General features: G+C 41.7%; 2 protein-coding genes across 2 annotated transcripts in view; one reads left to right on the top strand and one right to left on the bottom strand.

Moving 5' to 3' along the window:
• Positions 1–5,912, top strand: part of LOC143328663 (AT-rich interactive domain-containing protein 3B) — a 50,943-nt gene extending 45,031 nt beyond the window's left edge. Inside the window, exons 7-9 of the mRNA XM_076743977.1 lie at positions 519–791; positions 1,230–1,322; positions 1,547–5,912. Coding sequence (XP_076600092.1) covers positions 519–791; positions 1,230–1,322; positions 1,547–1,743 — 563 coding nt within the window. The 3' untranslated portion in view covers positions 1,744–5,912. The remainder of the gene's footprint in view (positions 1–518; positions 792–1,229; positions 1,323–1,546) is intronic.
• LOC143328750 (semaphorin-7A) lies at positions 5,912–21,810 on the bottom strand. Its single transcript, XM_076744090.1, has 14 exons — positions 21,634–21,810; positions 18,201–18,334; positions 18,048–18,098; positions 17,846–17,944; positions 17,557–17,665; positions 17,032–17,139; positions 16,804–16,940; positions 16,428–16,606; positions 15,716–15,809; positions 14,919–15,111; positions 13,721–13,836; positions 13,382–13,521; positions 11,248–11,312; positions 5,912–9,167 (listed from the first exon to the last, which is right to left on the bottom strand). The coding sequence occupies exons 1-14, from the start codon at positions 21,728–21,730 to the stop codon at positions 8,812–8,814; spliced, it is 1,878 nt and encodes a 625-aa protein (XP_076600205.1). The 5' UTR covers positions 21,731–21,810; the 3' UTR covers positions 5,912–8,811.
• Between the last annotated feature and the right edge of the window lie 1,526 nt (positions 21,811–23,336).

The following is a 23,336-nucleotide window of genomic DNA, read 5'->3' on the forward strand; positions in this document are numbered from 1 at the left end:
GTGTCAACCAATTTTGCCTCAGGCTGCTGAGAGTCCTCACCTTTACTACTGATTAATAACATGGTTCCCACGCTGGGGGGACACTTTATGAACTTTGAAGTCCTTGGTCCACATCAGTGGGATCTTGTAGATACCTGTCATTACCCTGCTGTCTTCCCTAATGTCTCTTTGTCTTGGCTGGAATATGACTCTGCTGTGGACCTTGACAGTATCCATAGTTTGACACTCGCTTTATGTGTTCATGTAGGACAGCATGTGGTTTGACTGACCCAGTCAATATTGATATGTAACTGCTTTGCATGCCAATAACAGTGTTTTTTTTATTTATTTTGTTGTTTAATCAGAGGTTTTCAAAGTGGAGTTCTGTTAACTAGCAAGGGTTGTTGAAGGAGTTTCACAGGGGACCATTAGCTTAATAAAGAATGGTGTCATTTTATGAGAAATAATCCTAAGTAGAGAGTGCTTGAAGGATAATTTGAGAAAATACAAATTAAACCAGCCCTCCATTTCTCTGTCAGATGACCTGACCCCCTCCATCATGGCGGCGAGACCCTCTATGGCGCTGGCCCTGGGTCAGCAGCAGGTTGCAGGTTTGGCAAGAGCCGCCACACTGGAGCAGCTGAGAGAAAAGCTGGAGACCGGCGGAGGAGAGGGACCAGAGAGGAAGATGGCCCGCTTGGCTGAAGAGCAGCAGCGGCTGATGCAGCAGGCTTTCCAACACAACCTGCTGGCCATGGCTTCCCAGATGCCCATGAACCTGCGCCTGGGAGCCCCCACCATCACCACCAGAGGTCAGTGCCACCAAGTTTGTCTAAATACTGTTAGAGGAACCTGGACATGATGCAAATTGAGTGCATTTCGATACAGCCAAAAGGGGAACTTAGTATTAGACAAGTTGTGTATTTGTTGTCACATTTATTAATTAACATTCTTCCACAAACGTGAATGAACAAAGTAACTGTCACAGTAACTTCCACTGTTCATTAAATGATCTTCTGAAAAATAGTCTCACTGACAGTGACAGTCTGTTCAACCAGCGAAAGAACCTTGTATGCCAACATATTCAGCCCTTTGAGATCAGTGTTTAGTTACAGTCAAATTGGTTGCAGTTTGGCAGCAGCTGTATTTCTATGCCCACCATTTCTGGATAAGAACATCTAAATGTATTAATGTTGGGTCAAATGAGTGTGGCAAAAAATGCTCAGTGCACTGTTATTCTGTTCCTTCAGATGAGAAGCAGCAGGACATGTCTCTCAGCATCTCAACCAATGGAAATGCCAGCATCACTGTCTCAGTGGAGGTCAATGGCACAATCTACTCAGGTTTGTATGGGGGAGGGTCATTAAATATCATGTAATCCTTGATTCATGGTAATAATTTGGTAAATCATTAACTTCCACCTGTTCTACCTGACCCTACATTTGTAGGATTTATGACGTACATCGTCCACCCCCTCTTATTTTCATTAGGTTATTTGTCATTTTCTGTGCCTAAACATGTAACCTTTACCCATGCAGTGATAAAGACGCCTCTCATTTTCCTACAGGAACCCTGTTTGCCCAGAAGTCTGGAGGGGCCCCTGGGCCTGCTGTGTCAGCTGTTGCTGCTTCTTCAGCCTCTCCTGCTGGAACCAGCACTAGCTATGGCTTCTCTGCACCCCTGGCTCAGACCCTCAGCCCCACGTCCTCCTCCTCCTCCAAGGGTCCCGGCTCGGCTGAGCCAACCCCCAGTGGGTCACCCTAACTCAGGCTGCCCTATGTACCTGTTCCCCAGGCCTCTCTTCCACCGGGAGGCCCAGCAAGAATATACAGTAGATTGAGAAACCGATATGAATAACAAAGTGTTGCACAACAAATACCTCATCAACCCTGTCAACCTCTTGGCTGTCCAATCATGAACACAGAGCCCAAGAATATTATGACAACACGTGCCCAAACGCACAGCTATGCATTTTATTCAACATACAAACACGTGCACACACTACACTACAAATACACACACACACACACACACACACACACGCGACTATACATACAAACACACAACCTACACACACATGCATTTGTTAATCCTAATATACATGCTAAACACAATCAGCTCAGCCAAAACCCACTGACAGGTGTCGTCACAACTGAACTTGAAAAGTTTTATCTTAGGATATTTTGTTTGTTTGTTGCCATTTTGTTGTCTTCTTGATTTTGTGTTTTAGAAATGATTTTATTTTTAGTTTTTCTCTTTTTACATACCTCAAATCAAGTAACCTGCAGTGGTGTCTTTACCTCAGGAGCTGTAGTATTTTTAACCTGAATCAACTTTATTTTTGTATTCTTTTTGACCTAGTTGCAATCAGGGGAAGTCGGGTAACTCTCACCAGTGGAACCTCATGTACAGAGCACCCACCTCAGTGACAGGCCTCCAACCCGGGCTGCTCAGGTTTCTTAAACATGCTGTAGACTCTTGCTGAACTCAAACTGGTGAATGGTCAGATGCTGTAGATCAGCACATTAAAAGCCTAATTACACAATCATCAACTCATGTGAAGTCCATTAGAATGGCCGGAGGGTTAAAGATGTACACAAACCTCCCAAAGATGGACGAGATATCACCAGACTGTAAACTCTCACTAGCAATGCACAGGATTTTTATATCCACCTAAAATTAAACTTATTGCAGGTCCACACAGGCTGTCTTTAAACATGTAGCGCACAAAGTTAGGGGAAAAGCAACTCTAATCCACCCACAGCAAGCCTAGCAGGCCCTGAGCTCACTTCTCCAGCCCGGCTTCCGTCTATGATACAGAGAAGGTAGTGCAGAATCAGGTTTGAGTCTGTTGTCCCCCATTTTGCTCATGCATCCTTCCTCCAGCTGCAGCCACAGAGCTGAAAGTCAGTCTGACGGCGTCTCCGTCAATGCATAGTTCTCAGACCTCACACTGGCCTCTCTGCTCTGGAGGGCGTCTTTCTCAGGAAACAATGTGACAACTGCAAGGAATCACTGTTAATTTAAAGAAGAAAAGAAAGGATTCATACCTGAAGAACGCATAACTCTACATGACTGTTCAAGAATACCTCATCAGACTCTCCCAAAAGGAGAGCTACACTACATACCTCATACGGCTGAGAAGCCATCGAGACTTGACGCCCCGACCCGAGATGGAAATCCTCCCGGAACTCAAACTGACATGAACATACTGACACACTGCTGGTGGGTTTTGGGGACAAACAGAACTGGGATGGGCTTGCTATCTCTCTCCTCCTGCATTTACTTGTAGAACTTGTGTTATGCTTGCTTCTTTCATTTATTTTTCTTTTTTGGGGGGGAGGGAGGGTGGGGGTTCCTCAAGTTGTTGTCTGAGAAGAGTGATATATCTGCATTTTTTTCAGGGAAGGGGAAAAGAATGGTTGGTTCCTCACTGACACGTGTAAATTTGTAGGATTGTTAACAGGTTTCAAGGTTGCAGGGGTCAAAAAATTTCAAAACAAACGACCATGTTAACCTTAAATTGACTGTGTACACCTGAATCACAATTACACGTCTTATTTCACAACAGCGGCAAAATGATATGCATGTGTACAATCATGTGACCAGTGTTGTAACACCTTAATCTTCTGGCTCATGTAAGCCTCTGGTTATTGCACAGCTAGATACCAAAGACTAGCCAGGTCGCTTCTTTTGATTGATCCCTCCTACAATCCTGCCCACACCTGCTGTTGGTGCACAGCAAGGCAGTTCCAGGCCTATTTTGGACTGCAAAAAAGAATGCATCCAAGCTCAGTGCATCAGAAATTTTTTTTTCCTAAAGCAAGTGAAAATATCTTTAGGTGAGGTGAGGTGAATTCCCTTGTTTCACATTTTTCAGCATGACTTGATTATAGGAAAGTTACAATGGAAATAAGTCAATTTAAAATTGGATTTAAATTTCATGACATGTACATTTGGACATTTAGATATTTAAGTCTTGTTATCCAGAAATCAGTAGCCCCAGTTGCTGTGGCTTTACCGAGTTGTTTCCCTAATTTAATCTTTGACACTTATGGGCTCTTGGGGCTGGTTGTTAACACAACGCCCAGTGTGGACGCAGGCCTCCTTAGTCTGGCCCTTTAACTAAAGCACCCTCTTCCTGATAATCCAGGAACAGATGGATTATCCCTCCGATTGTAAGGTATTTTTCTCCCTTTAAAGTGAATTTTTAGCATTTTGAAATACCACAAAGGATGAAAATGAATTTTCTAGCTTTATCTGTGTTGAATGTGAGGCATTTTAACTGTTTAGAAACCTCTTTAAACCCAGTGTGATCTGAGGTGGGCAGCCTTTGTGCTTTTATTCGACTGTATTTTAGCCATTAAGTGTCAGGTTTTGCGGACGTTTTGCAGTGTAGATCCCATCTGAGGCTTTGAGGACGGTGCCGAATGTCCTTTTGGTATACCCTTCAGAACCCTGTATGACACATAATTGTATTTTATAAAGTTGAGAACTGTAGATGCTGCCTTAAAGTAGTTGCTGGTGAGATCCCAGTGCAGGTTTCACAACTCAGCTGACTGGGAAAATGTCTTTCTCTCCAAACCTAATCCTTTGGAGAGTAATCACTTCTTTTTTTGGTAAGCAATTCAATCAGACATTAAGACACCAGTTGTCTTTCATGCTGTTGAGTTAACAACTGAGTTTTGCTATTTATTTCTGTTTTTCCTTTGTCCTGGTGGACCTTGTTTTTAGTAACAGCTGAGTTTAATTATTCAGGCCGTGTTACTAAAACAGTTTCCTGCTTCGAAGTCCAAGCTTTCTGTTTCATCTGCTTAGTCTAAGCAATGACTGTTTAATAGTGTAGCTTCACTGCCTTTGTATGTATGTATGTATGAATGTGTGTGTGTGTGTGTGTGTGTGTGTGTGTGTGTGTGTGCGCAAGCAGGTTCAGTACATACAGTATGCAGTTCCACCATGGTGGGTGGTACCACATCTACATACACTGTAATACCATTAAGAATACTGCAGGTGGAGCCACTGACACATCTAATGTATTGTTGGAGGGAGGCATTTGCTCACACACTAGTTTTGATGAAATCTTTTCAAATCTTTACTTCTATGTGGACATTTCCCTCTAACATTAGTCTCCATTTTGTTCACTGGGAACTGACCCCCCCCCCGTCATTTAGGGAGAACATGTTGAGGGTTGGTCATCACAGTATACAGTACATATGATGTGCTGTTCCTGCAAGTGCTTGCGTGCGTGTGCATGTGTGTGTGTGTCTGTCTTTTAGAGACCGCCCCTACCTCGTCATACCACAATACCTCAGGGCAGTGGGCTGCAGTCACTGTTGCGTTTGATGTTGAAGCTCCTTTGAGGGACGAGTACTGACGAAAGCTGTGGTCACTTCGCTGAATGCTACTTTGGTTTTGGTGTTGCATTATTGTATTTTTGTCGTCAGTAACTGCAGGCAAGGTCTCGTCGCTCAGGAAGATGTGAAGTTGGAAGTCTGCAGAACCCTTTGTCTCTCAGATGATTTCGGAGTTAATTCAGTTTTAATTTGTTTAAAAATTAACCTGATCTGTGTGAAAACAGGCGCATATGCAAGTGGTTATCGAATACCTCATTTATCAATTTTATGTTGTTTTTGGCTTGTACAATGCTCCGTATATTAATTCAACTGTGGGGTTTGTGCATATTTTTGTACTGTTATTATTATTATGGACATGATAATAATGATATTACTGATATTATAGTTTTCTCTTGATTAAAGCAAACAAAAAAAATAGGACAAAACACATGAATGCTTGTAAAAACTGGTTTGTGCTGATTGTATTTAAGAGGAGCACTTTTCCAAAGTGGTTTTCACACATTCAGTTTTGTTCATTAGTAATATAAAGATATGGTTCTCAGGGCTTTAAACTTGTATGTCATGATAAAGTTTTACTTTGTATCTTATTTCCATGTGTGCTTGTTTCATTTCTTCTGAAGTGTCATGGGGCCTCTGATATCACCAGATATGCAGCTTGCAAATGTGTGATTCACGCCCCTTTCTGTTTATCTCATGTTTCTGCTTCTCTGCAACATTAACATTAGAAGCTCGGTGAAACACCGACAAGCACTCTCACATTGAAGTGCATTTCCTGTAAGATTACACAAGTACAATCATTTCCCCTTTACAAATGGTTCATACACACATTTCTGTCACAGGTTCACCAAATTCCCTCTCAAGAATCTCACCTCAACGCTTGATTATTGAAATCGATCTTCAGAAATTCCACAGGCACATCACCCCAGGCTTTTATGAGTCACTGTGGCTTTTTTGACAAGTACTCCTGACATTTCACATGTGGGCTTGATGTGACAGCTTCCCCCATCAGTCACACTGAAATGAGTTTCAAGAACTAAACTGGCCAATTCCTGAAAACTGCAGGATGGAAACAGATTTGCATTTATATGAAAAAGGAACAATGCACATAGACAGATGTCTGACTTAAAATATGGTCTTCATTTACAAAAATATATTCAGAGTTGCAAAGCTCAATATTAATACACTCAAAAATGAAACATTACAGATCATTCAACATCCATAGCAAACATGACCATGTCATAGTTTATATGACATTTACATTCATCAAAAACAAAGACTGACGCATCATTTGACACTGACTTTACCTCACCATCTTTTATCCACTCCAGACCTTCAGTCCCACAAAGACACAATGGTGGTATCATTGGCAGGACTGAGAAATTGGCTTTTGCATAGATTGCGTTTGGTCAAACAGCCTCTCCAATTAAATAAGAATGACCGTTGTCAATGGCAACATGTGCAACTGGGACACATGTAGAAAATCTTTACTGCCGTGAGCAGCATTCACCCCAGCTGTGCTGTTGTGGAGGCAAAAATCTGAGAGATAAAGTCAATAAAACCAAAGCTGTGAGCAAGGCTAAATACTGCTGAAGATTAGTGAGAAAATCACCTTTCTTTAACTTTGTTGTGTAATTTGGGTGAACCCACCCAAAGAAATGGGTGAAAAGAGATTCTAAAGATTTAAAGACTTCACAGTTTTCAGTGCAACACTGAAGTTTTGTCATTATATTGCTTGATTAATTATTCTGAGGGACAATGGGATGGTGATTTTCATCTTTGCCCACTTTTTCTCTATAGTTGCAGTTACCACTGATCATGTTCAAACAGGTCATCCAACCTTCCCGATGTGATTTGCTCAAATCCAAACAGTCAAAAATGTAACGTGTTAAAGGAACAATGTGTGAGATAAGCCACCTGTTGAAGGCCACTCCAAACAAATGGGGGCAGCATGTCCCCCGAGTAACTGCTAACTGCTGCTCACTACTCTTTGCTGTAGCTATCCTTGGCTGTAGCTACTAGCTGCTGTTAGCTAGTTAGCCTTGCAGCTAGTGGCCCTATTAGCTCACTGAGTCTGCCCGACTGACAGCTCAGAGCACCGGTGGATTGCTGGTGAGCAGTGGAGCCGGGCTCAGCAGCCTCCATTTTTGCAAACTTTTGAGTCATATCTTGCACATTGTACCTCTAAAGATGTGTGTGATGTTGGTGAATGGAGCATTTAAATATAACAACTATCACACAAAGTCAAACACATGTTAATACAAAATATAAAGTGCTAAAACTGCTAAAACAACCACTAGCAGTCTGAGAGCATGTTAAGGGTCACAACAGCATTGTCTCTTCTTGGATTCACACCTCTCTGACAAGAAATAGACACGGCTGACAAAAGGACCGCTCAGCGGAGGAAATTCAGTTAGCATCTCTCCATACGAACATGTTACCCTTCACTCGACAAACAGAGAAGTCTTGACGATCTAAACATGGCTCAGTGTGTTGTGACCCAAAACCCGTCAAGCAAGTGTGAGGTAGTATGCAAGACTGGAAAGCACAGCTAAGAAGGTATGTCACGTCCGGTCGGATGGAATTTCACATGAAGGGAAACGGATGTAAGCACTTACAGGTAGTATTTCAAAAGACCTGAATTGAAAGATGATCTAGGACAGTCTGTCAAAAGCCCTGAAGCACATTTAACAGTTCAGGGATTTTGTAACACTACATGTATTTCTTAATCCAAAAATGGGAGTGGAAGAGACATACCTTCTTACTCCATTTGTATGACACACTAACAAAAGAAAAAAGTTTGACATATAATTAGATATTTTCTGTGTACATGTGTTTTTTTTTTTTTTTGTTTTTTTGTTTTTTTTTTTTTTAAATTTACTATCCCTACACATTGTGACTCTCTGTAAGAATACATGAGATGCACAAACTGTGGGTTCACCCAGCTGGGAGAAGCTTTGCATTGAGATTTTATAACTAAATTGTTCCAATACAAAAGTTGAACTCAAATTATGCTCTCTAATTTTGGCATCATTACTGGTTAACGGTACATTCTGCTAAAGGTAAACATCAAGTGCAGTGACATGTCGAAAGATGTGCTAAAAGAGGAACGAAAATACGCATTTGAAAGCTAGATCTAATTATGTAGCATAGCAATGATTGAGATTTTAATTTCCATAATCAACAAAGCAAATTGTTGGCAAGATTGGGTTAGGGGATTAGGGGACTGATGGATTGATGTGTTTTCATTAACTATGTCCACTGCACTTGAAAATTCTAGTTATCTAAAGCGCAGTATTTTTTTTGTCTGATAAATTACAGGAAACAATTTGGACCCATGGCCACAAAATAAAATAAAAGATTTTCATTTCAGTTCTACTGCTGCAGCCCTTGCTTCTGTGTAATTACAGACACAAGTAGGGTGATTCAATTTATCCATTCAATATCAAACCACCACCGTATTCAGAGCATGTTATGGGGACTAACAGCACAAACTCCTGATCAGAAAAGCCATGAGACAAAGCCAGACGAGTAGGCTTGATGAATGGCCCGTCGCCCTGCTCTCCAGCTGCAGCTGGTACTGCGCCAAGACTCTTCTGTAGCCCATCTCCTCTGAAACACATGCATGAGTTCCCACCTGCTTGGGACCCATGCTGTCGATCAGATGAAGGCATTGCTGCTCCCTCGAGCTGCAGGATGTGGAGCTTTCAGGGTGATGCCAGGTATACTGGGCATGATGGGACGATACTGGGCACCGGAGGAAATACTTGGAGTTGGAGGGAAGTCTGATGCTGTTGACATCCTCGTTTTTACGTGCATCAGCGGAATATTTCAACGCTGAGAAAAGAACACAAGGAGGATGATTATGGTAAAGGGAGCTGGATGAGTAACATAAATAGTAAAAGAACACTAACAACATATTTACATGATTCAACAACTTTAAGATGTGTTTCAGCGCGGGTTATTATTACAGTATATAAAGCAGAGGTGGAGTTGTTTACTTTTTCTTTTGCACATGACCCAAATTTTGAAGTGAATACATGTGAGGTGCAGACTTTTTCTTTTAAATTTTTTTTTTTGGTCTTTTTAGCCTTTATGATTGTGACAGCTGAAGGTACGACAGGAAAGGGGGCAGAGACAGAACACGCAGCAAATGAGCCACAGGTGGGAGTCAAACCTGCAGCCGCTGCAGAGAACTGACAGCCTCAATACATGGGGCACATACCCTACCAACTGAGCTATAGGGGCTTTTTTGACTATGAGGAAGTTCGTCTGTTCGTCAGTGGCAGAATCTAAAACAGGATGAGGGGAATAGAGAACTGTAACAGCACAGCATATGTAAATAGAGAAGCACTGCTCTCTGTTGCTATTTCTGTAAATGAGAAAGAGATGGGACCTAAAACTGAGCTTTGTGGTACACCCCTGATGACCAGGAGTGGGTGTAAAAAGATAGCTGGAAAACTGGGGACGAAAGAAGTCAGCAACAGGTCAAAACTAATGTTGGGAAAATAAACTGCAGCACAACATTGCACCATAGATCACATGTCAAGAGCAGCATTCTTTGTGGCAGTGACACGACTGAGGCAAAGCCACATTGCATGTGGAACAAGATACCACACACTTCTGGGAGGTGCTCCAGGCCTTTGTTTGCAAGTTCTCCTTATCAGCCTACAGTAAAATAGGATGGTTAAGTGTTCAACCTAGTTTCGTCACTTAAGCAGCAGACACACAACAACAGGAAACATTCAGTTTCCCTAAATAAAGAGATGTGATGTAGTGGCTCTAATCTCAGGGACTACTACTTTTAAGACTAAAACACAAAGATCATGTAAATGAACTCGATTCCCGGAGATTCAACAAGCTGCAGAGAGACATTCCAGTATGTATGTAATATGACTGGTGGGGCAGGAACACTCCAGGCATGCAAACTCGTATTATATTATTGTGTCTAAAGAGCTTAAACATGCATTTGGGGATGAAAGCAGGCATGTTGGATGAGGATGATTTGCCAGTGTCCTTACAGTGTCCCAAGATTCAAATCCAGTATTTGGTAGGCAGCCTTGACAAGGCCTATGATATCATGAGAAAACAGATACACCACTCCCTAAGCCTGATAGTGTCACTGCCTTACTGTGTACACTGAGCTATTCAGGTTGTAAAATATGTAAATCTCTTTCCACTTTGCCTTATTATTTGCAGTGTTTGCCTATGATGGTCACGTCTACAGGAATACACATAGTCAGTAAATGCAGGGACCTTCTAATAAGGAGTCCCAGCACATAAGCATTTCTTCAGAGGGGTCAGTGTGCGGGGTCAGCCTCAGTGCAGCACCCATGAAGCCATTTTGGAAGCTCAAGGGCATTTGCTCACAGTGGTTTGCAACAGTTAATAGTTCACATGTGCAATTCATCCAACTTTCATGGACTGTGGCCAGCAGCTTTGCATTTACACCATTTTGTAAGGTTGCACAAGGCAACATTTTCCTGTCATCATCCCTTTAGTTCACCCAACGTCATTCAGCAGACTTTCAGTAGTTGCCGCCATAAACATTAACCACTGCACCATCACAAAGTGCAATTGTATAGCTAAAGTAGTTACAACTAAAGTAGGCAGGTGAGCATTTCTTCATGCTGAAAGGAAGGTTTATTGAGATGGACTTTTAAGATGGACTTCTATCATTTGGGCACTAATTTTTGCTTGTGCCAAAGGTATGTGATTCTGTGAGGGAGCAGCAACATATCTGATGATAATAAATCACCCTTTTCCAGGGTGACTAAAGGCATCTTAACATCATTGCATCTGAGTTACGACTGGGCTGCTTCTTTGACATTTCTTTAAAGTTTGCTAAGTAGACATACTGTAAGTTATACAAAACTAATATTAAACATGTGCAGTAAATTCATAAATATCGTCATACCTTTTCCATGGGACTCAAATCTGCAGATGGTATAGTTCCCTCTTGCCACATCCTGCACTGCGCCACTGTGAAAGGGAAGGGTGTCTGAGTTAGCCTTATGCACAAACACACCACATCAACACAACCATCTTCCGGCTCATGGAAGTATCCCTGACATTTCAACTGATGTTAATGCAGAGGACATAACTCAGGGCTTTACACAAGGTACATAACTGTCACAATGCACTCTTACAGTGGATCCAAGCTGCAGTACTGGAACCCAAAGAACCATAAACAGACTGATGTACTTACATTTCAAAATGTAGTACAGAATATAGTAGTACTATATAGATTTTAGGTAACATACCTATATATACATACTATTATAGCAATTATTTTCTCATTAGTTTGTGACTGTGACCTCATTGTTTCATGAAACAAAAAGTAAACAATACAAATGAAACTGAAATTATTCAATAATTGCAGTCATGTGAAGACAGCAATAAGTTATTAGGTAGATTCTCATGTCTATGTTTTGGAGTTTTGGGGGCTTTCACTAGATTCCACAGAGATCCATAGAAGTACATAACAAATCTATTAACAACTACTGTTCCTCACTGAAGCCATGCTCAGGGGGACTCTGGCAGTCATTGCATTGCATCCTTACAGGTGCACTGTTAGTCAGATTATTACTCATAATGCACACATCTCCAGCTATCATTCTTACTCAGCCCAGTCACCTTAACAGGATGCCTGACTTATCATTCCCACCCTGGACAGACAATGAGCACATTGTGAGACATGCTGTGATAAAGTTTATACATTACGCAACAGTAGATGATCAAAGTCATCAACCGCCTCAGAGAATATGAGTATGCAGGTGTACTTGTCCGTGCCTGAGGGGTGGAAATGAGTGAGTGTGGTGGGGGTTGCAGGGTGGGGGTGCAGACTGTGCTTATGACAGGATGTGGGGGTTTTTTATTTCCTCAAGAGATTAAAGGTTTTTTTTTTACTTGCCTTTCCTGATAAAGAGGAGCTGTAACGTGTAAAAAAAAAAAAAAAAAAACCCATTACACATTTTACATATTGTATTATAATGACAGACTTTTCTCAAATTTCTGAAACACTGCCAGATCACAGAACTGCTGTGCTTTGCAACAATAACAGCATTGCACACAGTGAGCCTTACTCAAGTCAAGAAGTCAGATGACTGCTGTTTAGCTGCCAAACCTCATGACAGCCAAGTGCTCTGTGCTCTACTTAACCAACAACATTCAGCAACATTTTCACAAGACCATAGATGACATGATATCTTCGCTGCCACACGACCACTTCCGTGTTAATTACTTTTCGATTAGCCTTGTGGTGTTAAATGAAACTGATTGGCTGTAACTAAGTCAGAAGTGTCAGCATCTCTTGCATTTTTCAGTTTTGGTGTTTCAATTGAATGTTATAATTAGGAAGTTATGAAAAGGTATACCTATTTTCTACCTATTTTCCACATTGCTACACTCTTTTGATGCTGCAAATGAAGCTATGTACCCATTAATGTCCTCTGAAACTCCCAAAAACCACTCCATCCGAAGAATGATCTCCACTCTTCTCCTCTATGCTCAGTATCCTCTCCTATTTTTTTGCCAAATAATGGCTAAATAAAGCAATATACCTAAAATGCAACATTGTTTCTAATGGCATCTTGTGATGGTATACATCACTGCAGATAAGTAAACCAGCTGACAGCTCTGGAATTCAGGGCACTGCGGTGAGACAGACCGCTGATACCAGGTGGGTACTGTGTGAAAAATAAAAGCCTGCAAACAGGTCATCTGTACCATAGAAGGGTTCTAGATAACTAGCGGTCAGTATTGACTGAGTATTGAAATATTTTAGTAACATGATTTACACCATCATCACGAGAGTTGCTCCATAAAGGAAGTGAAGATTCTTTAATGGGTGCAGCTTGCAGTGAATCAGCTGTCGTAGGTCTGATGACACAACACTAATGAAATTCCAGTGGCTGATGTTGTGACACTGTGTACACACTGTGGGGTTGGCCGTGGTATCATTATGTGTATTCTTTGGATATGGAATGAAAAAGCGTTGTTCAGATGTTTAGATTCTATTTCTCCAGGTACATAACGACCGGCGAGCTTACTGAGTGGTACAGTGGGCGCCGTTCCAGCCGCAGTACGGATCTCTGGCTAAGACACATTCCTCACATCTGTCTCCATAGTGGCCACAGTTTGCCACATCCAGCTGGACCAGTTCACTTCTGTTGTTCACATACAGCTTCCTCTGCAATGACACACAGTACAGATTTCTAATTGAACTGTGCCATTACTGACCTTTTTATTAAAACAGCAATATCCTCAGCGCACCCTTCTTTCAGAAGCATTACAGTTTTCCTTTAACTCACTATAACTATTATTGGGGTGTGATCAATGATGATGACATGACATGAGAGAATAGTTGTGTAGGCAGTGCTGTTACTCACAGAGGTAGGGTGAAGGATGATGCCGAGGACGTGGGCTCTGTAGTTGAAAGGTCGATACTCAGCAATGACAAAGCTCTGACCTTTGTTCTTAATCAACTTATGAATCCCCCCATTATCTGTTTAAAGACATACGGAACAAAGAGGATGACTGAATACTCAAACCTGTCTGAACACACCCCTCCCACACTCATATCTCATGTTTCATCACCTCAGATGACTCTTCCAGCAAAGCCTATCAAATGTTTTGATAAAAAACTAAGTTTGCTGAGAGATTATTTTTGCAAAAAATATCTCCTTGTGTAAACACTGCCTCTAGAAAATACTGTTACATCTGACAAAGTGGAGAAGCTAATGAGGATGACATGTCGGTCTGAAAAGCTGAAGTGCTTAATTTGGAGCATCCTGTTCCTTATTTGATCAAGAGCTATGTAGACTTTGCCAGTTGGTGTGTCAACACACACCAGTCTGAAGTGCTCACAGCATGAATATATTAATCACATTTACCTAAAGTACAAGTTATGTGTCTTCCCATTGACATGGTAAACTGTTCAGTTGGCTCAACAGTCTTCAGTCTCACGATAATGAGAGCGTGGACCTCTTTAATGATGCTCATGATGGATCGGTTCAGCCAGTTTGGATCGCAATGATCCAAATGATGATTGATTAATGATCGAAGTCATTAAAGAGCAGCACAACTTACGCAGCTTCAAGCCAGATTTGGCCACTACTGTGGCGTAGTGGCCACACTCGACTCATAGCAAACTCTTACATCTCTTCATTTTGTTGTAATATGAGGGGTCACCTCGGGCCAAAATACAAAAGAAAAAAGAGCAGTGCTGCCTTTAGTTCATGGGAGGTGACAGTAAACCTCACAACAAAACCAAAAGCTCTGTCTCGAGATCATTGAGGGTCATGAGAAAACATTTAAAAACAAAACAAAAAGATGCTTCTTCCCTTTTTGCTAAGAGGCCTCTGCTTTTATGCAGCCAGATACTAAATCCCAGTGTTCAGGGCAGCAGTACTGGCTCAGCTACTATGTTACACCGACCTTTCCCTGCTCATTTAAAATGTCAAAAATAGGTGGTTTCCCCAGTACAACAAGCTATTTAAAGGTAGCCTGTGCCACCGTCAGTCGTACACAAATACACAGTATGGTACATCAGTCCACTTCCCTGATTCATATTACTGTATTACTCACTTAGAGACAGAAACAGGACCGGGTGATTGTTCCTCTTGTGGTGGGAACTGTCAACATAGATGTGGGTGTAGCTGTGGTGATTAAAGAGAATTGGGCCAGAGTTGTTTACAGGCCAGACCCACTGCTCCATCTCTGAAGTCTTCTCGATTGTCCTCAGCTCCTCTAAAGGAATCGTTCTGCTGTCCTTTACACACTGAAGAGAAAGGTGTAGGTTTTGGATTTGATACATACATATGCACTGGACAGTAATAGTGGTGGCAGATTTACAAACAGTGGATCCTTGATTTCAGACAGAGCTCGACAGAAGCAGGCTTCTCTTTTCAGTTGGCCGTTCAGATGGAATGGCAGCTGTTGCTAGCTAGCTAATGAAGCTATTGTTACCTCCATGAGGTGGTGGAAAAACCTTTGCTCTGCTTTGTTTTTAATGCTGCCAGCTGACATGTTTTAAATGAAGGACCCTCTAAAAGTGGCCTTAAGTATGCATTTGATGGCTACATACATCAGTTAGGTTAATACTGACATGGACACCACGGATCGGATGGTGGAGCAGCGTGCTGTCTGCCAGACTGTCTTTTCTGATGCTACCACTTGAAGCAAAGCAGTTATTTGGGATTTTAATGACACCAGTGTTGACTAAATATGCAAAGGGCCTCATTTGAAAACATTAGTCAAATTTAAGAAAATGATAAAGGTTATCTTTCAAGATGTGGTGGAACATTACTCAATTAAAAGCCTGCATCTCAGTCGATTACTCATGAGAGTAATAAGTTGCATTTTTCAATGTGAATGACACATACCTTTCTTAGCTGCCTTTGGTCGCCTTTAAATGGGGAGGTTTTGAAGACATGGTCAATATCTTGTATGGTGTAGACACACACTGCACTCATACCCCTGCAGAGAGACACAGAGGTCAGCTGGTCTACACACAAATACACACACACACACACACACACACACACACACACACACACAGACATCAAGAAACTGTTGTGAGGTAAGAGTTCAGCCACGCTGAAAGAAACAGCTGAGCAGACAGAAAGAGGAACTGAACGCAACTTACCGACAAAATGAAAAGAGGAAGAAAAAACAAAGTGTTCAAACAAATAAGAGAGAACTAAAGAGTTCTGTATGATCAATACTCAAAGTGCAGGAAAGATGATCTACAATGGTTTGGGTTTTTTTTGTAAGCTGGAGTTTCTCTCAGTTTACTACTGAGTCTTTATTCCCATCACATGATGGCGTGCAGTTATGTTCTTTGGTTTGGTTCATTTGGCAGACATAATAAGTGACTCTGTTGTTTTATATGAAGACACAGCCACAGACAAGTCATTCTAGTTTTGACCTGACAGCATTGTGGATGATTTGAATCTTGTGATGCTGAAAAGTCAAACAACTTTACCAGTCAAGCTTGATCATATCTATTTGTAGAAGCATTTCACAAGACAGTCTATCTATCCATCCATCCCATCCCACCCTTGCTGGAATGTAGAAATGATGATGGAGTCTTACCATTCATTTCTGAAGAGTGCGTAAACTGTGGTATCCTGCCACCGGTCTGCATGCACAGTAGCCACATCTACCAGCTCAGAGAAGTGCTGTTTGCTGTCAGGGTCTCCACAGAAGAGCCTGGCATTCATCTGGGATGTCCAGGTATACTGCAGGGTGTTCTTGGGACCGCCAAGATCTGCCTAGAGGCAACACACAGCCAAAAGATCAATCACTTCTCCATAATGCATATGCATGATTTCTATATGCACTGGATGTGGTTACATTTGTTTACAGCAGGTACTTTGTGCACATTGCATTTTTGCATTTATTCATACAATCTAGCTAAGATGTTCATGAAAGGTATTTAATAGTAATTTCCTAATTATGCAGACCTTACCATGCAGACCTGGGTCACAAATGGGAGCCACATTTCACTGTACAAGGCGCTGTCTTTGTTTTTCTCCTTATAGAAGGCATAAACTTTGTCCTGCAGGTCTTCCTGTTTGCTGAGCATCAGACCCACATAATGCTGCTCTAAAAACAGAAGAATTATTTGAGTCTATAGTCTAAGGACATATGAATATTTAAGTGAACAACATCTGACAACGGAAATTCCATGCAATACCTTTATCTTGGCTTGCTGGTTGAAGTCCGTTCTTCCCAAACCTGTGGATGCCAACATAATCTCGAGATCCGGAGTAGGTAATGTAGAGGTCTGCATTTGTTTCTGATTCTGCAAAGACACAGCAAATGATTACACTTTTTAAGGTATCATAACAGCATCACTGAGCTTTTGGTTTGCAGAAATCATCAGGTAACCTTTCATAGTCCAGTCAGCAGTTTCTCCTGTCAGTGATAGTATGGAAAACTTCTTACTGATAAGCAAAACCTGTGTGAGAGCCATAATGTCTCTGTACAGAGTTTGATGCCAGTGGGAGGAATTAAGAGTCTGAAGTGACTAGCAGGTCCAAGCAGGAAGCACCAGTGCAACCTCATTATAAGCCATGGTAGCAAAGGAGGCAAAATCATTACAAAATGCTGAGCTGAGCCTTCCTTCACTCCATGACGAAGGAAGGCAAATGAATCCATGAGGATTAAAGAAGTCTAAAGCCATTGTGGAAAAAAAAATCCTGTGTGTACAGAAACTCACCCACAAGGGCAGATTGTTCACCTTCCTTTATGATAAACCCCTTTATGTTTTCTTCTATGCTCTTCATTTTGTCAGAGGGAACGCACCGTGGTGACTGCTCTGACACATCCTACAAGAAAACACAGCAGGCCTTAAAATATCCATCACCGCTCCATCACTGGTAACACAAGAAGGTGGCTCGTCACAATGAGCAGTGATGTCCACCGTGACCTGACAGCCACCAGTGGCTACTCCCAATGTTTCCTTCCATCCTCATTAATAAATGCAGTCCATCTCTGCGGTGGCCTACCATGTCACAGCACGCGGTTTCTCTGCCATTGGTTCCACACAGAAACACATGTTTTTCCGTTGCCATCTTGTGGACCACCGTGATGTTATAGCCGCAATCCTAAATGAAAAGAGCCAGAATTGTTTTGATATGTCAATCAGATCTGACCAACATGTCAAATGCTCCACTGTTTGCTTTGAAGTCTTGTTCTTTCTCTGCTCACCGTTTGCGAAAGTTCACTGTTGATGCAGTCCTCCCACAACACCACAGGAGTCTGTGAAGAGAATGAATGAATTCATGCTATCCGTTATTTCCCTGCAGAGATTTACTGAAGGCCCGACTTCTGTGATCAAACACTGTCAGAAATGTTCTCTACCTTCTGAGGACTTTGAAAGTCGAATGAAGTCAGCCGTTTTTGTTCAGCAATTATGACCTTGTCTGGCTCCCTTTCCAGAACAATCCGTACAGGTGCATGGTGGTCAGGTAAAGGTAACCTTCTCATTGTAGTCTCTGTAATAAAAACAAAAAAAATAATAAGTTGAATGATAAACAAAGACTGTGCTTCAGGCGTGCAATGGATATGACAAACTGTCGACTCAATCCAGCTTCATGGATGACAGACATGTCAGTCCATCGGTCCAGACTGAAATGTCTTCACAGCAACTGGATGGATTGCCGTGAAATTTTGTACAGACATTCATGGTCCCCCCTGAGGATGTCTTCTATCTTTTCCTCCAGTGTCACCATGAGGTTGACATTTTTCTATTTTTGTAAAGTGTCTTAATGGTTGGATGGATTTGCCATTACAGTTGGTACACATATTTAAAGGATGGCTCCTGATGTCCAGTGATCCTCTGACCTTTTCTCTAATGCCACCAGCGGGTCAAAGTCTTCACTTATACAGCGAAATGTCTCAACATCTACTTGATGGATGGACCAATTTGTGCAGATTTTCATGGTTCCTAGAGGATGAATCCTGATGACAGTGGGTGAACTGTCTTCATCGACTACAGGATGGATTACCATGATGTTTGGTATGCACATTGCCACCAGAATGAATTGTAATAACTTTGGTGATATTTCAACGTTTCATTTAACACCATCATCGGGTCAAAATTTCAATTTGGCCAACACTTTGGTTGTTAACCTAATGAGAATACAGTCTCACAGAGCTGCTAGCGTGACTGTACACTCTTGAGGTGGCAGCATACTTCACCTGCCTGTCAGAACAGCCTCTCTGTGACTGCCAGCAGAACACCTCTGATATGTCACATGAACTGCTTCTGATCGAGTGTGCTTTTGTCTTATTTATTTGGTCTATATAACGTCAGAGAATTGTTAAAAATGTCCATCACACTTTCCCAGAGTCCACAATGTTCTTTTTAAATTGCTTGTTTTGTCCAACCAACAGTCATAGACCAAAATATATTCAATTTACAATTGTACAAAAAAAAAAAAAAAAAGAGCAGCAGAAATAATGGCTCATACTTGTACATTGAATTAAAACGTAAAGAAAGTTCTCCTCACTGGGACTTTCCATGTTGTCTCCATTCATGGTTGCCATGCAATGGTACGTGGTGTCAACTAAGACAAGGAGCAAAGTCAGTGACGACCCTCACATGGTTTCCATTCCTCTAGAAAAAAGTGCAATGCTGAACCTCGCTCATGCTCCTCTAAAATTAGCTTTCCTGTTCACAGTCACAGAGCCTTTTCGTCTGTTCACTGCAGAAATATCTGCTCTGCTTGCTTTGTGTCTCTGAAAAGCTTACAAGCAGCATTTTGGCCAAATCCAAACTAACTTCAGGACTGTTGTTTTTCTTAATGGTCCATGAATCCCACAACTGGTGGCTCTCCTCATCAACAGGCAGGATCCACTGCCTGATTTAGGGCTGGGCGATATGACTGAAAACTGTATCACGATATAAGTGTTTTATATCGGTCGATATCGATAATTATTGATTTTTTTTATGACTTATTTAAAACAAGGACCAGGAGAAAAATACATTAAATTTAAGCATTTTTATTTTAAATTTAACCTTCCTCTGATTATAATCCCCTCAGCTATCAAGGCAGAAAGTTAAGGAAACGTTAACACGACCATGAAAAACACTCAAATAATAAATGTAAATAAAAGTGTAAAAATGTAAACAGAGAGAAACCTGACAACTTTTTTTCCTGCAGGTTTAGTGTCAGGAAGTTCACAAGCAGATTCACCTTCTGGTGAATAAACTGTTTTCAAGTATGTGCAGTGTTTTATAACCACAGCAGAAACTGAGGTAGACTTGACATCTGTAACATACAAAAAACAAACATGATAGACAGTAACACTGATTGAACTATAAAACCAGCCAAGACATATGAATAACTTTAGTTACTCTTCTTACTCTAAACATACGTGAACTATTCAATTAGATTTTTATTGCAAGTGTGCTTTAAAAAAAAAGCATGTGGAAGAGATTTTTATAAGCTGTCTTCTCCACAGTGCTCAGCGGGAGCATGTCTTTAGCTACATGATATGCTACTGCCTCCCTTATGTCTTTGTGCCTTTTAGTTGATTAGTCATAAGGCGCTGAAGCAGAGCACCTCTGCATGGCGGTCTGCTGCTTGTGCGGTGGTGCTGCGGTTGCAGATGCTGTTGGATGCTGGCAAATACGGCTGCGCTCCGAAGGGTGAGCGCGGCTAAGGTGGTAAAACAAGTTTGTGGTATTAAACGGTCTTGGTGGGGGCGACAGTCTTGCATACTTTACAGACCACATTGGTCTGACTACAGTCCGACTTACAAAATCCAAAAAACTGTCATACTGGCGAGCTGACTTTCCCTGTTTTATCGACAATTTCTTCGCTTGCTGCAGCGCTCACTTTCTACTTCTCATCTCACTCCACGCGAAGGATCTAACACGAGACAACGAGATGGCGCTACCAAACTTGATAATGTTACGTGATTGGCATGTTGGCGTGTCACTCCCACTGATCAGTGATTACTCCCTAGGTTGCTCGGTTACCTGAGAGCGAGTGCCTTTGTTCATGCAACCAACCTTGCTTCGCGTTTCTTCTGACGAAGAAAAAAAATTATCGAATGTTCTATCAAACGCATTTTTACTGATACTGATTACGTGTCTATCGCGAGACATATCGTTATCGTTTTATCGCCCAGCCCTAGCCTGATTAATTAGAAAAATTAGAGCATTTTCACAAGCACACAGGCACAACTGCAGGGTTGAGGTTGAGGTTTGTTAGTCAGCAAATTAAAAGTCTGCTGATGAACAACGATTATTGATAGGCCTGGGCTTCACAGTGAGAACCACTAATCTATTTTTTTCAGTATTCATCTCAAATGTCCTGGAAATTGTGCATTTATGTGTACAAAAATCCCATTTTTGCAGCATGCATGGGTTGGGTGGGGGCCCCTGGGATTTCTTGCTTGGAGTCCCAAGAGACCCTAGCAACGCCACTGGATTTGTCACACCAGAAGGGATTACTAAGAGCACTGAACATGGCTCTGTTCTGCTCGAATGTCCAGATAAGCCATGACAGCGTGACACACACACAGAGAGACCATGCAGTCAGTCAATATACACAGCTGTTCATGTACTCTAACAATATGTACAGGAGCGCTGTAGCGCCAGAGGAGTGCTCATAGTTATGGAGGTTCAGCTGCTCTCTTCTGTATTTCGACCACATTTCTGTGTTAAAAATGAATCCTCAAACGTCAATCAACATCTTCCTTGTCTCCCTCTCTTTAGCACACTGCTGTCGCGGCGATGTCAAAACTCGTTCATGTTCCAAAGTTGAGGAAAAGTATTTCATACCTTTGTCTGTGATGACCATCCTCGGCAAATGCGATGAGTTCGCCTCTGTAAAACTGTCGAGGCATGAAAACAATAAAAGTAGCATTAGGAGAATCATCGTTGATGTGAGGCGCACACCGTGCTGTGCTGCGCTCCTCGTTTGGCTCACCGCTACTGGTCAACAGACACACCTCTAATGAGCTTCTGCAGTGCTTCCAGCGCATCACATGGTCGTCCTCAGCAGATGAAGGTATTTCACGCCTCAAATTTATGTTAATCAGTAACCAGCAGAGAAGCACATTTTTCTAGTTAAGATAGGTTACTTTAATTGTTTATCATGGAGATGATTTATTACATATTCATTACATTTCTAATGCAGGGAAAACTAATATAATGTGAAATAATATAACGAGTGAATAGATGTGTCATTATTAGGCTTCAGTGACGCTGGTCGGTGCGTTTGTTTTCTGATCTACAGTCTGACAGTGACTTAACCAGCGTCTGCTCCTAAAGACTTTCCAAAGTTCTGTCACCTTTGACTTCTAGCATCAGTTCAAATGACTGTTCTGTAGGCTTTCTAAAGCTCCAGCAGATGGCAGTGTAAGCTCGGGAACCATTCGTTCTTACAGCATTAAAGATGGTGATGTGCAATGAATTTGACCAGGTGTTATTAAGACTTACTTACAACCAGACTTTTTATTAATGATGACACCACTTAAACACACCGAGTGGAGAATCATACAACTCTGATGTAAACTGCTGAAGTTGATTCATATTGTTTGTAAATGGGTCTCCCACATTACACCATCTGTTCTCAACAGAACCTGGAAATGTAGTTTTTACATGAGATTTTTACAAGATTGGGAAGATTGTTCAGAATTCACATTCTGTCAAATCAGACGTGTTATAAGATTGCTTCTTGGTTGTTTAGATCCTCATCATTTGCATCATAACAGGAAAAACAATGAGGCAGTTTCACTCCATCAGTCACACAATCAGCTGGACAAATGGTGTAAAACTTCTCATGAGGTTGCCCCTGTGAGCAGAGAGATTTGTGATTACAGCTCTGAAATCAAAACATGACAGGCTTCATCTTTTTGAATCATCCCTGTCTTGTGTTATAGGCCAAAAAGGTAACACCAAACGGCCACTGTATTTTCCTAAAGATCTCCTCTTCCCCTCAGGCTGATCGATGACAGCAGAGTTTGCAGTTGTGTGTGTCTTTGGCCAAAAGCTGGAAACAGACTGCAGTTATGACTGGAAGTGGGCCAGCTATAGTGTAAATGCTGCTGCAGCACATGAAGTGAAGGCTGACTGCAGTTAACAATCAGAGCAGGTGGCTGAGCTAACTCAACTCATACTCACGGCACTCAATGAGGGATGACACTATGGCAAAGAAGAAAAGGATATGAGTAATTAGTGTTACTCACACTGTAAGCATTTCATCTGCTAACAGCCCGACAGCCAATGGAAGGTGGCTCTGATGAAGAGTGAAGAGCTCAACACATGTGAGTCAAATGGTTTATCTGCCAATGCTAAGTTTTCCTTTGACTGTATTCCTGCAAGTAAGAAGCTCTGAGTAAGAAACAATGCTCTTCTCTTCATATCCAATGAGGTTTCTGTGCTCACGGAGAGGGATCCAGAGGGTGACGAGTTTCCTAACAAACAATGTCCAGGACATCTGGTCCTCCATGTCCACTTCACATTCTAGCTTTTAGCCGATG

Source organism: Chaetodon auriga, chromosome 1, assembly GCF_051107435.1.
Source record: "Chaetodon auriga isolate fChaAug3 chromosome 1, fChaAug3.hap1, whole genome shotgun sequence".
Classification (NCBI taxonomy): Eukaryota; Metazoa; Chordata; class Actinopteri; order Chaetodontiformes; family Chaetodontidae; genus Chaetodon; species Chaetodon auriga.